Genomic DNA, 18,241 nt, shown 5'->3' on the forward strand with positions numbered 1-18,241 from the left:
TCCAACCAAGGTCTCTACAGGTTGCTAAAACACAGATATATAAAAAGCAATGAGACAGTCTCTAGCGTTCAAAAATTCTTTGTCATTTTTCATAAAAACGTGATTACAGAAGCTAGCATCATGGCCAAGTTGTAGTACAGGTTGCTTGTACAATTTCATCTTTATTTTTTCTTAGCCATAATATCCTCAGCAGCATTCCCAGAAAATACGCTGTTGTTGTGGTCAGTTAAAAGCCCTCCCATTCTAACGAGAGAGATTTCCTTATCCCAGAAGTTTGAGAATATCATGCAGTGCAAGGATAACATACATGTATGTAAATACAATAAAACTGCAGGACCAATAATGTGATATTTCTCTACATTCTGTATCTGATCAGTCCTTTCTTAGCATCAGTTTCCTAAGGTTCCCATGGACTGCTGTTGGTAGGCTTCCTGCACTCAGGAAGATCCTGATGGTACCGGTTAACTTGAAAGCCATGTATTTGTCTTCAAGTCAAGAAGCAAATATTAAAATTTATAACGTGTAGTGGAATGACTCAGACATTTTTGCACATGCATTCTCTCATTTGTCACTCCTGTAGCTGATTCAATTTTGACACCAATTAGTGTCACTGAATCAGGAGATCTTTAGGTGTTCCTTTCTGATTCCTTTCTGGTTTTTTGATGATCATTGAATCACGAGAGAACAAAGATCATTTGTCTTGAAGAATCCACATCTACCTGTCTGTGCAAAGCCTGCATTAAATAAGGAACAAGCACAAACCCATTCCAATGGTTGCAAATTTAACAGCTTTACTAGAGAAATTACAAAAGATTAAGGGTATACACTTGCAAGGTACAGAAAACATCATATATACAATTTGAAAGGAACAGATCTCTTGGAATCTGAGACCAGTGCTTAATCCAAACAACAGCCATAGTTGAATTTACCTGTTCAAAATGAAAGACAGCCCCCGCCCCGTTAAGGAAAAGGCCCTTGGGTGTTAAGGAAGTCCTTTGGAACTCACCTGTTGTAACCATTCAAAGAAAATGCGCCCTGTGGAGATGCAGATGTGCTGCTCTTAAAGTAGTAAATGCATCCCTCATGGATAATCACAAATCTCAGTGGCCCTGAAATGATAAAGAAAAAAGTGATCAAGATATAAATTCAAAGGCAGTACATTACTCAATTCTTACACAATAACCCTCCCCAAGTTAAGAGGTCCTAATTACTTTTATAAATCTTTACAAAAGGGCACAAGCTATTTGAGTGGCAGCTGGCTGATGACCAGTCGCATGCAGCACTCGGTTCAGAGTTTCAGGACTGAGGGCAGTATTTGCTTCCCTCATTTGAGAGGCAGCTGGTCAAACAGTTTCAAAAGAAACCTAAAAGACTGCAAGCCTGACCTCCACCTGTGCTTTTTTTTTTACTGGAGGAACAAGCTAACATAAGAGTGCAGCCCAAAACAAGATGGGAGGAATGTAACCACGGGCTACAAATACATATTTATGTTCACCCCAAAATCATAATAGCATCTCTTTATTCTCAAAGGTGGTAATACATACATACATAAAGCTGGCAATAAAATGGTTGGTTTTCTTTTTTAAAGCTAGACAAGTGCCAACACTCCTCCTTTTATCAAAGAAAGCAATCTTTGCCCTTAGTTGTATAAACACAGTTCAGTTGTAAACAGGTATAGCAAATGAACAGAATATAAATAAATCCAAAGTCTTAAATTTTCTCCAAGTAAATGAGTTCTGATTCCAAAAGTAATTACTGCTATTAAGTACAGCCTAATCTCGGCAGTGAGAAAATTTCCACTTCACAATATCAGTAAGAGATGGGGATATTTTTCTAGTATCAAATAACCAACTGTAGAAAAAGCTGAGCACTAATTTCCTTCAGAAAAGAGTATTCTAAATTGATACATATCCCATCTGTTTCTGTCTTAAAATCTTACTTCTGAAGGCCTTGACAATAGATTAAACCAAACACAACAAACTCAACCACAATACTTACAATCTAAGACTTAAAATTCCAAAATAATTCGAGCAAATTCTTTCAATACACGTCTTTCATACAAATACTCCAATAAAATTATAATCCAATACAAAGTAAGACAAAGACTGGCTTCATTAAAGAGCTTGTTAACAGGAAATGTGTTTATGGCCCCAAAGGCAAGGATTTAGAACATTTACTTTAGTTAATACCTCATTCAACTTACATTTCAAGATCTGCAGCTGGGTGCCTCCTTTTTTATGAAGATATCCTGATTTGGTCACTCCTCCAGGCATTGTCAGAAGGTTTTGTGCTCCAATTGCCTTCATTGGGACTGGCCAGACCTGTTCTTCTGAGGCCATCGTTCTGCAATTTACATTAATTAAGAACAGTTTAAAATTTAGATTTTACTTTAGGAAATGAGTACTGAGAAACAAAGCGTATTTCCTTAAGCAAGTTTTCCAAACGACTAACATGGTTCAGCAGTCAAGTATGCACCACAGACGGTGTTCATAGATTCCAGGAAGTTTGTGAGGTATAAAAAACACAGCGCAGAAAGTCCCGATTTATTTTTATGCAGTTCTCAAAAGTGATTGACGGGTGTCAAAACAATAGAAGAGTGTTCAGTAAATGTTATTGAGGTATTTATATTTTAAAGTGCCCCAGATGATAACGTAGAATTAATCAAGGCAAGTGGCTAGAAAAAAAAATCAACTTCTCTAAGGTTCTCTACCACCACGTGTGGACACAGAATATAATTTTCTGGATAGTGAGGGAATCAACAGTCAGATTTTAGTAACTGTGGCATGCAATACTCCTTACTCCTCACACTTATGTGTTTTATTCTAAACGACAGCATTAGAGTATTATCTTATACTGAAGGTCATATGTGACCACATCCAGTGCAAATCAGGTTCATCTCAGATTGCTGCAAACAACCATTTAATTTATATATCAGTGATTAAGGCCACGCTCCACCAAGCACTTTTGCAGTTACCGCTCCTTCTGCTATCATCTTACAAAAGTTACCAAGAAAACTAGTATTTTAAGCAGCAGTTTGTTCTGTCTGATGTATCACTGAGACCCTTCTTCAGCTGGCAACGGAACTGGGCTAAAAATCCAACTGTGTCATACATAAAAACATGCATGAACTGAACGGACAGTGTGACCTAGGCATAAAATGGTCTGTTATGCTCAGGTATAGGGCTAGAGACCCCTGCTGGTAAGGGGCAAACTAAGGAAATTCCTTTGTGAATAAAACCGGTTAATTAGTCCTTACGAAATGAATGGTTTAGAATTGAAGAGCTTCAAGTGAATCCTGTTTGCTTCTTCTTTCCCGGTAAGGGACAGTAACTTAGGTCATCAGCATAGCTCAGTACAGGAACCTAAGAGCCAGCAGTGAAGTACATAACCACTGCGTAAGCTTTAGGAGAAAACTGACAGGCAAGTCGACTGACCTTTCAACGGATCAACCTAGGATTTAGTTCTACCCGCTCATCCTTTGCTGACAATGCACGTGTGGGGAGGGGTGGAAATTACTAACAATTTCTACCAGGGGAGCTTAAACTCCATGGAATTCTTTAGGCAGCCTAAAAACTTAAATCACAAACATCAGGTTTTAGTCCCTCAGTGTTATAAAACAGGGTCAAGTGGAGAAGACAGGATGCAAGACTCTAGAAAGGTTCTCACAGCAAACACGATGGCTTCCTAGTGTTCCTCCAGGACCTTCCTACTCACCAAAAGTTGTTACCTTTGCTGTATTCAGCTATATCCTTCCTTCTGCTAGAGCTCTTCCCCCTCCCTGGTTTTGTTACACAACTGAGATCTTTACAAGCTGCGTTACGCCTTCCTCCTCCTTGCAGCAGTGTATTAATGGGCCCAAGAAGTGGCTACACAGGTTTTAAGAATTAATAAAATAGTTAAAGAAAAACAAAACAACTGAAATTTAGAAAAGGAAAAAAAGGCAAAAGAAAAAAAAAACAAGGAATCCTTCAAATTACTTAACCGTATCTTGCAGAAGAGTCAAAGTGAGGAAAATAGCATTAATCAGCTGGCTGCCGCCATCAAACTACACTGCAGTACTGCTAAGAGCGATTTCCTTCAAATGAGGAACACAAAGGCAAGTCCCGAGCACTATTTTTCTTTTAAGAGCCGGCACAGCAACATACAAACATATGAAATTAATTTACAATTAAGTGATTTCAGTCTGTTTCTAGTTACATTCGGAAAAAAAAGATTAAGCAAAAATGGAAACTTTTTATTCAGCCAGATACACTCTGAGCTCAGTTTTCTTGATCTAACCCTAGCATTAGTCTCAATGCCATCCAACAGCTTCAAGATCATTGTGGGTTTTCAAATGCTGTGTGCTTATTCTACAAAGAACAAGAAAGGCCTTAGGACTTAGTGTTTGGAATGAAACAATAGTCCCAGTGTTACTGTACATAGGTTGAAAACATACCAGAAAAGGAAGAGTTAAATACCTCCGGAGGTTATCCAAAACAACCAGCAAGATGAGATTTCTAGGACCCAATGACAAACACTGGGGACAAGGGTATCCCTCCCTAGGTAAATACAGAAAGCACAAATATTTGACTAGGTCATGGTGGCCTTCTACACGGATAGCTCAGCTACTCACTGAACTGTGCCTGGGTGCTGCACTTTCTTCACCTGCTGAAAAGCCAGAATATCAGGAAGACAAAAAAAAATCATGGAAGCAGAGAAACAAAGGCATAAAGAATCCAGTTCTACAGTGCGATTACAGGATTTAACTGAGCGGGAAGGACAGCAGAATATCAGGTTCTGCTTCCTCTATTCACAATCATTTTTTTGTTTCTGACTACTTACAAGAAAACGGCTCTGAGAACAGAGACCAAACCTTAGCACTTCCCCATCCCAGCTATGTGAACAAAAAGGTGTGGCCGAACCCCATGCAGGCAAGGACATGTTTTATAAATTTAAGAGACCACCAAATACCAGGTTTTCCAATGGGTTTAGGGGCAGCTATGCATAAAGGCATATTTTCTGGGTCTCACTGTGGCTTTTACCACTCTTCATCACGTGTAGGCTCCTCAAGCACTTTCAGGCCAAAATTACAGACACACAGGGAGGACATTGGTATTCGGGTTTGAAACATTTTAATTTGGTCGCAGATTGTCTTTTTTTTTTTTCCTCTTCTCCTCTCCACCCCCACCTTTTTTTTTTTTTGACAGTACAAAACTATCCTAGAAGGACAGTAGATGCTGCTTTCCATCATTCTCCTGGGACAAAGCTGTCAGAACCATCTATCCACAAGATCTTTGTTGTAGGGGTGGGATGAAGGAAGAATGGATGCTCTTGAAGGTTTTTCTGGTCTTAGCATCGATACTAAGATTGTCTTTAGCTCCCTGAAATGGTTCCTTCCACTCTTGATCTTCCTCTTATAAAAGTTCTTAAAATATACTACATGAGGAGCGGATCAACGTCCCATCACCAGCTGCACTCAACAGCAAGCACGGAAGTCGTCGCTGTAGAGCCTGTGCGCTCTGTGGTCATTCAGAACAGAAAAATATTTCCAAGATGTGTTTTTTATCCCGTTACATTCTTGCCCTACAAGCCAAAGACCCCATTACATATTTGCAGCGCAGGTGCCTAAGCAAAGCCTCTTCCACTGAGCACACACCAAAGACAACAGAAAGCCCACTAAGTGCCATCAGGGCCAAGCCAGGCTCTCTGATGCCAGTCCTCCTCTTACTTGACACAAGGTAATATCGCTCTTGTTTTGTGTCAGCCTCATTCAACAGCCACATACTTTATTCTTCTTCCCACTCTTGTCACCAAGGGACTAGATGCATAGTTTTAAACTAAGTTTTCCATTAAGTCCCCAATCCATTAGAATGGCTATTAAATCTACCTTCACCCCCAAAAAATAGCACTGAGATGAACGTCCTGAACCAGGGGAGTATGACAGCAGACAGCAAAAGGACTTCTTCCATTACTTTGTTTCTCAGAAGATCCATATGGCAATTCCGTGCCTGGGAGGGAGATGGTAGACACTAAAGCATAGCAGGAGAGACATTGTAGGAGTCTGCAACGTATTGCTGACGTATCCGTAGAGCCAGTCCAAGTCTACCTCATATGAGCATACCTTTCTCAAACACTATACGGATGAACTGCTTTTTGTTTTAGATAAAAGCACCTTCAAAGTCACAACAGAGTGAAGAAACGTTCACACTTCATTGCATACACCTGGTAACACCAGTCTGATGCAGAAATGTCTCCTAAACCATAACAACACTTATCAAACTCAAACTCTGAATGGAGAACAGCCTCATGTTGTTGTGTAGTATGCAAATGTACACACCGGGGAAGTAATTTTAACCCATCCCCTCAGTCAATGCACATAGAACAGCTAAATTTGAGTCTAGGGCATAACTGCACAGGCTAACAGTCCCTCCACGAGTACAAGTACAATTCTGCTGCATAAAAAAATCTGGAGCACATTATGGAAGAACACTTACCCCTTTTGGCCTTAAGAGCTATTGGTGTTCAGCCCAATTAAAGCAAACACAGGCTGATTCAACTAAAGATCGCATCCTGGAAGAGCCATGAGCTCTCAGTCCTTACTGACCTTCAGCAGAAAATATGGTCAATGTGTTCATCCCCATGTCTTGCAGTATATAGGCATAAAAACACATTACCCTCATCGCTAAAGCTACAGCTGCCAGAAGTTGTATTAAAAGTTCTCACTTGTTACAGTAATATTTATGGTCTGTACTAGAGCCCAGTTTGCTCATGCTGAAAACAAAAAAAATGCCTCTGAAGCTGCATTAGAAGAAATTAAATCTGATATGAAGTTGTCACAAGAATCTCTATGCAAATTATGTCTGAGAAAACATTGGATGTTATGAGATATAATGGAATTTAATCTTCAAATTCTATTTTGAAAGTAAAACCTAGCAAAGCAGGATGCCGATTTCCTTCTGAACGTAACTTACAGTAACAAACGCATTCCTCACACAATGCAGAGGAAGACTGGAATTTCAGTCTCCACAAAAGGCTTAGCCAAAAATGAAGCAACACTGCACATACAGCAAAACTAAAATAAAAGCTTCTCCAATTTGTTCTCAGCAATTCTGAACAGAAAATAATTCTCCAATTCAACCATCTACGCATTTACCATGTTTGTAAAACTGTTTTCTGCAAAAATCTCAGGTCTCTTTTCCATTTGTTAAATATTGTCCAGTATTTCTGAAATCTTCTTTCACACTTTTCCCACTTTTTGGGGGTTACACATTGTGTTTCTTAATACTTCTAACAGCCCCTTTCACAATAGTCTCTCAGAAGGATTAACAACACAGCACAAATACTCCGAGAAGAAATAAATCTTACAGGACAAAGGAAACTGAGAACTAAGCCTGACTGAGATGCATGTTATGAATACGTTTACTCAGTTAAACTTGCTTCAACTTGCTTTTCTCTTCAGGTGAGCATTTCCAACCAATGCTCTCCTTACCCCCCCCCACTTCTAGTTCTTTACCCTTGAATTTTCTGCCTAAGATGCACAAGTTAAAACTATTTTTCCTAAATACAGTTTTCTTCTCTTAGTTTTAGTCTGCTCTCTGCCTAAAAGAGGAAAGAAGACAGAAACACAAGCCAGAAACATGCACTAACCTTGTGACCATGCCTGATCGACACATAGCTTTTCTGCTGACACTGTCCCCAAATGATTGTTTCCTTTGCGATGACAACGCCATTAGCAGCTTATGACCCCTCTCAGGCATGACGGGCACATCTCTGCACTTCTCTGCTCTTTGCGTGTGAAACGTTGAAAGGGGCTGCGAGAGCTGCTGTACACGCGAAAGGAAAAGAAACCGTGCCCCAGCTGCTTGTGCATCTGCGCTGCAGTGTGGCCAGAAGGGACGCCGAGGCAATGACTTGTTTCCTTTGTTACTTCCTGTTTCCCCCCACTGTCAGTGGGCAGCACTGGCTCTGTCACATTTCCCAATTTCCCAGAGAGGCTGCAAATCAAACCGTGCACGCATCAAGGCTCCGTGAGACGGCAAGCCAAACAGCGGAGGGGATTTTCCAGTGCTCGCTCGCTTCCTGGCCACCCTTCGATCAACTGCTTTCCCATGGGAGGAAAAGAAGGTGGGCTTTTTGTCTCACAGCGTGCTCTCACAGCAGCAGAGGCATGGTTCAGAAACACTGCCCGTGCTTCTGAAGAGCTCGTGCTTCAGGTATTGGCACCGCACCACAAAATTATGATAAGTATTTCACCTCGGTTTTCCCCCCTATAGCTGAAGCTCGTCATTCCCTCTCCAACCCAATGGCTATTTAGAAAGATTGCGCAGCTTATACATGCTTTGCAGCAAGTCTTGTCTGTACATCTGACACCACACAAACCACAAGAGGCAATAAAATTCTTATCCAAGGGGCTTACAAAAGAGCAACAATTCTACAGGACAAGTACCAACAGCTGATGATGAATAATAAATGCCGATGTTTTACACTGGGAACAGTATTATTTTCATTTGGAGCTCTTAAAAGAATTCATATGTTTCACTGGCTTTGTCTGGAGTTAGCCAACACCCTGGGCTAAAAAGTTCAGATAAGACAAAAAGAACTAGTGTATTTCAGAGTGATCAACAAAACTTACATACGCTGATACACTGAGTAAAGCTCATTTCATGTATTTTGGGGGAAATGGCCATGACTCTGTACTCCAGAATGGAAAGAAGAAATTTCTATATAATGTCTTTTCTTTTTGTAAACTACTCAATAGCCAAAGTACAGAAGAAAATAACATTTTGGATACTGGCCCTGGCTACATTGGATATAAAAGCAAATCTCAGCCTTCACCTTAGGGAACCCACATGCACTCCTTCCATAACCACGCAACGTAGGAAGGGCAAGTGCTGTGGAAGTATCACACACCTGCTGTCAGCTGAAAGGAGCACTGTATCAAGACAGTATCACGATGCTTTTTAGTAAGAATCAATACTCAGCTGACTCAGTGGTTTAATTAACACATCTTTCACAGATAAAAGCTGCAAAGAATACTGTGTTTTAGTGGTTTGTGAATTAAATTCATTCTTCCACCCCCTAGAAGTTGAAATAGGTGATACTAAGAATTAACAAATAGTTTAAAGCAATCCTTCCTCTCCCAGTTCTCTGCTGTGTTCTGATTGTTCTCTGCTGTCTAAGCATACTCTTCTAAGCTTGCACGACCGTTTTGCAACTTTTATCTCTACCTCATTAAAAAGTTATCGTCAAAATGGCAGCACTGAGTATTGTAACACTGCAGACCATCACTTCCGAACACCAGTGCCTCCTTCCCTTTTCTGGCCTGAAACACCTTAACCCTTGGTTTTTCCCCTCCAAAGTTTGCAGCTATAATACCATGCTCTTTGGCCTCTGCAGTCTCGTTTTTAACTACATTTCATATATCCAACATGTTCTTGAAATACTGCTTTCCCATTCTAATCTTTCTGATGTCCTCTCCCTTTCTTCACAGAAAGGCTCAGAAATACAGGGTTTTTCATGTCAACTTCCAAGATCCCCTTTTGATTTTTCTGGTGATTTCCAACAGTGTCAAGAATGAATATGGAGTTAGAACAGAACCTGTTTCACACTTGCACGCACACAAGCTGGTGTTCCAGTGAGGAACACAAAAAAAAACCACCAACAACAAACCAACAAAGAAACACTGAAAAGCATTTATGTGTTTCACAGATGACTATTTATATGGCAGAATGAAATTTCAGCTTAATGTTCTAGACCAAACATTAATCAAAAGGACTGCGTTTCAAAATCGCAAATACAGAGTCTAAATAACCGTGAGATCTTAACAGATTTGATTAACATGTCTGCCAAGGAAGTAAAAAAGGATTAAATGTCATTCATTTGTCCCCACAAAATCAGTGGTGAGAAGAGGCCTTGCCCCAGATTAGCCCAGGGAGGGTTTCAACCAAAAGGAGTTACGTCATTTCTTTAACATTGTGAGATTGCACTCAGGAAGAACCAAAACATCAGAAACCAACAGACATTCGGTTTTCATTCCAGCAGGACCGCTGCTTGAGCAAGACAGTCAGTCATCTCTGCCAGTGTTAGGAACAGCTCTTGCTCCCAGTCAGAAATGATCCCACCTCCCCCGGGTTTATGGCAAGCAGGAGCACTACCAGACATATCTAGCGCCACGCTGCCCTTGACAGTCTAAATGCACTAGGCTAGCTGAGAGGTTGAGCTCTCTCTGCAGCAAGAGAGCTTCCTCTTACTGACCAATTTACAGGAAACGGAAAGAAGGGACTGCAAATAAAAGCGGTCTGAGAAAAGCCCAGCAAGAGGCAAGGCAGAAAAATTAACAACAACAAAAAAAAAACATATAAAAACCACTTTCCTTCAGCCACAGCAAGTAGTCAGCTCAGTGGTCAGGTTCCACACAGAGTAACACAAGAGTTCTACATTTTATATTTCCATAAAAGCCTATAGTATAGCAAGACATAAAAGCAGACTATATTCTGGTAAAATTCTACTGACTAATAAGCTTGGATCAGGAGTAGATTATTGTAACTTTTATTTATTAATTTTACCAAGCCAGTTTAGTTCCAAGTTTCTTGATCATAGTGGAAAAAACCATCCAGTATATTGAACCAGAATATATCTGTCAAGAGTACACTCTGCAACCACAAATTGTAAAAGAGCAAGGGTAAGTTACTCACCTGAATCCTTCACCTGCTAGGTAAGGCAGTCCTATGAAAATGTGAATAAGCACGCATCAGAATTAATCCTGCCAGATGACCTGCAGAATAATAATAATAAAAATCATTAACAAAGGGGAGAAATGAGGCCAGAACTTCCAAAAACCCTCTTTCAATGCCAAACAAGTTACAGTTCTTTAAACTTCTACCATTCCCTCATTCTGCTTACTGAGGAACAGCTTAAGAGGCTTTAACAGTATATTATATATATACGTGTAGCATGTCTTAGTGTAAGATGTATTTATGTAGGATGTCTGTCTTACTGTAGACTGTTCATATTTCGTGTATATATATATATACATATATATATATAGGCATATACAGCTACAAAGTGTTGGCAGTATTTGCACAGCTTGTAAAATCAACTGAAAATCCGCAGCTGGAAGAGAAGAACGGTCTGTAAGCTCTCAATACAAGAACACTGTCGCTGACCAGATTCTCTTAAACCAGCTGGCACTCAAAAATTCTCACTGACGTAAACAAGGATAAGCTGTACTGATTTTAATTTAGCAGAGCTACCCTAGCATAATTTTCTTTGTTAGTGATTTCATTATGAATAACTGTTCAAGTTAAGTTTAACAGAATTACACTGAAACAAAAGGCCCCTCAAAACTTGATAGCAACATCCATCCACCTGGAGAGTTACCTGGGTCTCAAGTCTACCCCAGTGGTACCTACAGCAGTAACACTTGATATATGCAACACTTCAAATGGAAGGCAAATTCTTAACTGTTTGCTGCTTTTCAGTCTGTTTTTCTTTTGTTGTTTTTATAATAAATTCAATGACATATTACCAAGACAAGATTTCCTTTCGCATTTACCATTGAAACCGGATGGATGGGATCTTTGCTCCTTTTAACAACTGGCTATACTTGAGGTTCTTGTAAAGAAGAGCGTAAAGCAAGTGCAGTCACAGTTATGAATAAGTGGTATCTTTCACCAGCATTTGTAGCACAACTTAAACCTGAGTATAGTTAAAAATTATAACTAAATAACTGAAAAGCACAAATGTGACTGGCGACGTCCTATTCCTGCATGCAGTTGTGCTGCAGACAGCTGCAAAGGGAGTTTCCCCAAATATATATATCCTGAAAGTGGGAGTTTCCACAAATTATTTATTTCCTTGGCAGATTTCCTCTTTCAGATATTACCATTGAAACCATAGTACCGCTTAGCTATTTTGTAACGAACTGCATACAATTCCATTACTAATGTACTCTATGACCAATGATTTAGCCAGCACTGTAGGACTCCAAAATAAATTCTGCCTATGTTCCAAAACACCTCTCAGTATTTAAGCTAGCAATCCTTTAGTAAATGGAACACTAAAATAAAGACTGTTAGAAATTTACAAGGGAGATTCCAATATCCATTGCGGATTACAAAGCGTATCGGATAGGTACATTTAACCTACAGATGTCCCACTATTAAATTTAAGTCTGCTGTTAGGAAATATCTTTTTTCTTAGAATTTTATTTAAATCAGTTTAAAGAATGTCAAGAGTACAGGTGTAAGGAAGAAAAATTGCAAAAAAGTGCATTTGATGCCTACACTTATGTTCACCATTTTCTCCCGTTTCTAACACTAAAGCATTTCAGCGACAGACAGCATCCTCCAGTTCATTGTATGCTGTCCTCCTGCAAGGCTCCAACAAAACTTATGTCCAAGACCACAGTTGCCAGTTAAAGAGAATATGTCACAAAAGTGTATGTGCAAGCCAACAGAAAAATTACTGCATATAAGCAATTGTAAAACATTCCTGGACTAGGACATTAAAAATACAAAACCGTTCAAAACTTACTGAGAAAGTCCTTCTGAATGTTTATCAGCAAAAAGGTGCAATGAGTAAATAGATTAATTCTATCACTGATCCCAGTAACAAGTTTCTAACTGAATAAGGAGCCAAAGTTATGTCATCCAAAACCCACAAAAGCTTTGTGTCCCTCTCCTGGTGGCAGTCGGTAACACTGTATTGAATGAATACACCTCTGCAGGCAAACGGCTGCAACCAGCACCAAAAGAGGAAGCTCAGCTTCTGTCAAACCCTTGGAAAACAAAAGGAGACAAACATTTGCTATTTTTGTTTTGCTTGTAAAGAGGCTATGTGATAAAATTTAAAGACAAAGTGTAACCACAAAGACTTTTCCATATTTTACTGCTGCACAACGCAGTAGATGGTGCTGGTTTCTAACAATGCACTGAAGCATCTCAGAGATTGCTTTTCTTACACTTGGAAACTCTGACTGTGCACCAGAATCTCAAAATAAGCTACTAACCATGCAACTGTAATTTATAGAATGAGACTAGGCTATAGTCAGACTAGGCTATAATGCTAATGGACAGTCCCCACCTCCAAGAGCTTTGAAGCCTAAGCAGACAAGAGGACAGAAAGAATATATTTGCCAAAAGCTAATTAACACATGAAGATGAGTACTGTGCCCCAGACCTCATGCAGGCAAGTAGGTGTTGCAGAAACAAGGTTTCTTTACTTTGATTCCAGTGACTGGTCCCTTTTAAATCACGATATGAACTTCTCTTAAAGTAAGGCGTACGGATTTTGCCACTCCCACCTCCAACCACCAAAGACTAAATCAAAGGACTGAAACAGGTTGGAGTATGGATTACAGTAACCAGGATTTAAGGTCATAGTATGTTTCATCACTTATATGAATACTTGCTTGCCTTTATTTTAAATGCACTGGAAAGAAGATTCTCTGCAAGTCCACGCTTACCTTCTACAAAAGTTGAATTCAACTGTAACCATGAGATCATGCATAGCTGGGATTTTAGGGGAGAGGGAGGTTGCATAAAATAAACTTATAACTATATATATATAAATACATATGTATATTAGTTCATTTTAAAATGGTGTATAGTATAAACTCGAGCAACCTTACTAGGCTTCTTAGCAAGACGAGCTACAAAGGACACCTCACCCTTGTGCACTGTTCTTCCTAAAAGTTTCCTTTGCAAAGCTCTTTCACAGCAGCGCAGCCAGACCCCTTATGGAGCTGAACTGGCTGTGGCAGAAGTGCACTCTTCCTTACGACCTCCAAAATCTCATGTTTTGTGCCCTGCCCAGAGCTAGTGGCCGTGATCTCCAAGGAGCCTGTGCAGCGTGCTTCCATTTCCAAGCTCTGGTACTCCACAGAATGCAAGGTTAGGCTTACATATGGAGCATGTAGCATTTCAGCAGAGGCTTTTACAGTATTTACGGAGTATCTTGCTGTTAAACACACCCTGGATATTCTTAAGACCTTATAAATACAAGCCTCTTTCTGTACACAATGAAGGACTGAAACTGGATCTCACTTGCACAAAAGAAATTCAGGAATTGGGGTCAGTGGATTAGTCTTGTTTCAAACTAACAAATCAAAGCTGACATCTCTGCGTGCAGTAAACACAGCAGCTCTCCCAGACCCAAGCCAAACGACTGACCGTACGGACCACAGATGCACTGATTCAGCTGCGTGTTTCTGGCACCACAAAACAGAAGTTCTACAGATGCTGAGCTTTAAGGAAGAAGCTGCTGTTTCTGCATGCTGTTTAAAATATGATGGTATTTGTGACGTTTTATATAGCGTGGAAACCATACAGGCAGATACACAGAGTCCTCTAAAAAACTGCACTTACCAGAGTGTGTACACGTATTGCGTGTTTGGATCTACAGTCCTGAAAAGAACTCTCAGGTTTAGAGGCATGCTAGGAAGTGTTAGAAGTGCATTAAACACTCTCCAGAAAGGCTCTCCTTCCTCCAGGAAGCACCAGACAAGCTTACAGAACACAACAGTCATCTGATGTTAGGCAGTGAGCCGCTATGTTAACGAAGGGCACCGTCCTGTACCTCTGGGGGAGACCAAACCTAGCAGTCCTAACGCTTCCAACTAAAATTCCCCCATTACATACTTGAAAAATTTGTCTACCAAATTTTATAACATATTTCCAAATTTGGCATCACAGCTTAGCAAAGGTGTTAATAGTCACAAAGGCACATAGTTTATGTGATAAACCATTGGAGAGGCATCTTTGATAGCCTAAGTACAATTTTTGCTCCCAAGAATCACCTTCGTGAAAAGGAAAATTGCAAAAAGCAGTTGGATTATTCGCTGCGTCTTATCACACCAGAGAAACAAAAGCACCATTACAGTTATCAAAAGCACATCCTGGAAAATAGCTTGTTTTAGCTTGTAGAACTGCAAACTCTTTCCACCTCCTGCTATACAGGTTATATTCCACCTATACACGTGCATGTTTATATACATACACTACATATATATATCCATAGGTACGAATAAAATCTATTCTTTCAAAAGAAACACCTTTAACAAAGAGCAGCATAATACTGCAGCTTTGATTAACAACAACAGCCTTGCATTTATGGCTATTCTGTTTTTCTTGGAAGAACCGTGAACAGATGGTGGCTAGATTAGTCCAGCTAGAACATGGGGCCAAATTTTTCTAACTACATAAACAAATACATCCATTTTTATTGGCATCTAAGCAAGAATAAATATTAAGATATCAGAGATGTAATTGTTCCTCCTCCAAAAGCCTCTTCCCCATAAGTAAAAAAGAAATGTAGTAAGAGCAGTAACTTACAGATTCTTAATCTTCAGGGGACCTATTTCAAATGACAAATTCTTCACAAGATTTAATAATAATTGTCTACTTTTTAAAACCAGACAAAACACACAACTATAATAACTGTTAGTAAAAAAAAAAAAAAGACTTTTTTTTTTAATGGGCAAGAGGAACATAACAAAATTACTGCACTTCACTTCCTTCCTCTCCTGCGTAGTCTACCTGAGAACCAGCAACTGGCATGGCACAAACAAAAGCAATGAGCACAAGCACTGCGACAGTTAGAGCTTAAAGCTCTTAAAGCTTGGATTTTTTGATCATTTGGAATGCTATTTAGTTTTCTTTACGATTTTCCATTCCACTTCATTAGAGATGCAACCATTTGGTTAGAAATCACAAGGAATCTGTTCCCCAAGACTCGCCATGCCTTTTGGTATTTTGCCTGTTCTACAGAACACCACCCTCTATCCTTCTCATTCCAGTACAAGTTTCCCTCTCCTCTTGCTAGGTGATGATGCTGAAATATTGCAACATAAAGCCATCAGACCTTAAACACTATGGTATTCACACTAAGTCGTGAATAGTGGCATAGTTTATCTGCTTCTTAGGAACACATCAGGTTTGTATTTGCTTTTCATGTGGACTTCCTGCCTGATTATCAAGCCAAGTTCTTTTTCGGTCATCACCTCTAACATGCTCAAAAAGCTAAAACCCCAACAAGAAGAAATTAGAAAAAGGAAAGGAAGCCTGGTCAACATCACTACCGCAAACGGTACAGACTGTGTGGGAGGCAGGGCTTTCTCACAGGTTGTCTGCGACAGAAACAGCTTTTGCTTCCACGAGGCAAGAATGACACCTCACACCTCCCGACCCATGTGCCAGGTGCGCTTCTTCCACGTACCTTAACACAGACCCAAAGAGCACTTAAAGCAAGCTGCTACCAGAGTGCTAGACCACACACCTTGTGTCATCTCCTCAGGGCTGCAAAAATGACAGAGCATAAGTAACACACGGCAGTCTGGTGACTCAGAATGCTGACCGGAGCGGTGGAAGCGGCACAGATCCACCCATTCATTCATCTCCTCCTTCCTGGCTGAAATGGAAGAGGCCATTCCAGGAAGGATGGGAATTGACCAGGACCGCCAGCTGAAGAGTTTCAAGCAAAAAGCCTTCTGCGTGCCACATTTCGTCCCAAAGACGCTGTTGCAAATCCCTCCTGCTTGCCTTTCTCTCGATAGAAGGAAAACACCGATCAAGTGCCATACCCTTTGAAGGAAGGCCTTCAGCTCTGGAAGAAGAGACCTAGCTCCCAGCTCAACAGCAGGCTTCCTGCTGCTAGGTCATTACTCAGCAGCACGACATCGTTGCAGCCCATTAGACCAGAGGTTACGACATCTTCAGGAATTAACATTTTCACTAATCCCTTGCACCACCTGGCAGCCCAAGATTGCTGGGGAGCTGAATCACACAGAGCAAGGGCACAGACAGCATCGGTGGGACTGCCACGTCACCCCAGCTCCTTCCAGCCCTGGCGGCCCTGTTGCTCTGCCAGGCTGGGAGGAGGAGAAACACAAGGCAGGGGATGCCACGGCGCCACGGAGGAATGGTTGGGCATCAATCCAACAGATACCTGCAGGACTTAATCGCTTTGATACCACTCAGTACCGCGTGCGTTTGGAAACACACCATCTTATCAGCGTTGCTGCCGCTGTTACTGCAGAGGTTATCTGTACCTCGAAGCTAAGTATGTGACACTGCAAATCCACACGTTCTCTGATAATCTTTCCATTTGCCCCTTCAGCCACTTAGGTCAGCAGCTTTCTGAACTCCAGCCATCTTCACCACAGCTGTGATATCTGCCCAGGCAGAGAAATAAGGGCTTTTTTTTTTTTTTTCCTGGGGGGAAAAAAGTTTTTAAAAGTGACTCACTGAGGCTTTGAGCTCAGAGGGAAAAAAGAATTTCACTGTGAGTTAGACTCGTAACAGCTACTCATAAATACAATGATTTCCTCTGTAAGTGGCTAGAGAATAGCTACGCTCTCTCCTTCTGTTCTCCTACTTTAACCTTAAAAGCACACTTAGAGTATTCCTCTTCCCCTTCCAAATTTCCCTCCCTCCCCCACTGCATGGTCACACACCGAGCATTTATCTAGCGTAACCCCAACACTCTGCCATGCGTAATTTACTCCTGAATAAGAGCACCCACACAAGCTTATTGATGGGATAGATTTGGGACTGGGATAAATCTGAGCCAGACTATGCATCAGCCTTCTGTTTGCACAGGTTCTCCTAAATCCAGGACCACAATTCCGTCATACATAATCCCATTGGCACTCCTGCTCTTTGGAGAGAAGTACTAATCTTACAGCAAGACTTCTTTGCCCTTGCTGCACGTGGTATTTTGGCTTCTCAGAAAACCCTTTTTGGTTACTGTAGCATATATTCACCTATTTTTGTTAAACACAAGTCTCTGGTTTGGAATCACAGGTACATATTGTCTCAGACAGCAAACAGCGGAGACGACACTGGACTGCCCCATGCTCTGACGAGGGATGCCTGCTCCGACAGCAGGAAGCGTATTTCCCCCAGAACACGTACAAGAGGCTGTATACAGAAATCCCACTCCACTCACAGAATCGCACAGTTAAAACTGCGCCATACTTTGGAAGCACACCTATCTGGCTCAGTAACAGAGACTGGTTAACTGACTGAAAAGGTATGGTGAAAAGCTCCAATGTTTAAGCCTGACTGATTCAAGAAAGGCACTTACCAGTTGCAGGTTCTCAGCAGCTGTGCAGAACAGGACACTTTTGCCTGAACATAGCTCAAAGGTCTTCAATTTGATTAGCAAAGTTTACAGATAGGTTCAGTCTCAGTTTAGCAAATTATAAGCCTTTCCTCTGTCCATAGGACCTTTAGACTTACAGGCTAGGTTTCTTTATGCTAGA

At 40.7% G+C, this 18,241-nt stretch overlaps 1 protein-coding gene and 1 long non-coding RNA gene across 7 annotated transcripts in view; one reads left to right on the plus strand and one right to left on the minus strand.

The window, feature by feature from the left end:
• The window catches only part of SH3BP2 (SH3 domain binding protein 2), an 85,829-nt gene that overhangs the window by 11,060 nt on the left and 56,528 nt on the right, over positions 1-18,241 (minus strand). For 3 of the 6 annotated variants that reach the window (XM_040554636.1, XM_040554637.1, XM_040554639.1), the window contains 3 exons: positions 10,674-10,753; positions 2,204-2,343; positions 1,007-1,109 (listed from right to left, as the gene is read on the minus strand). In XM_040554636.1, the coding sequence (XP_040410570.1) occupies positions 1,007-1,109; positions 2,204-2,339 (239 nt within the window). In that variant the 5' untranslated portion in view covers positions 2,340-2,343; positions 10,674-10,753. Of the gene's footprint in view, positions 1-1,006; positions 1,110-2,203; positions 2,344-7,626; positions 8,263-10,673; positions 10,754-12,513; positions 13,443-18,241 lie in introns of those variants that run through there. The other 3 variants (XM_040554635.1, XM_040554634.1, XM_040554638.1) reach the window with 2 other exon arrangements.
• On the plus strand, positions 7,998-9,659 carry LOC121069013. Its single transcript, XR_005819195.1, has 2 exons — positions 7,998-8,103; positions 8,253-9,659. It is a non-coding gene; the product is annotated as an uncharacterized LOC121069013 (long non-coding RNA).

The sequence above is a fragment of the Cygnus olor genome, chromosome 4 (assembly GCF_009769625.2).
Source record: "Cygnus olor isolate bCygOlo1 chromosome 4, bCygOlo1.pri.v2, whole genome shotgun sequence".
NCBI classification, from domain to species: Eukaryota; Metazoa; Chordata; class Aves; order Anseriformes; family Anatidae; genus Cygnus; species Cygnus olor.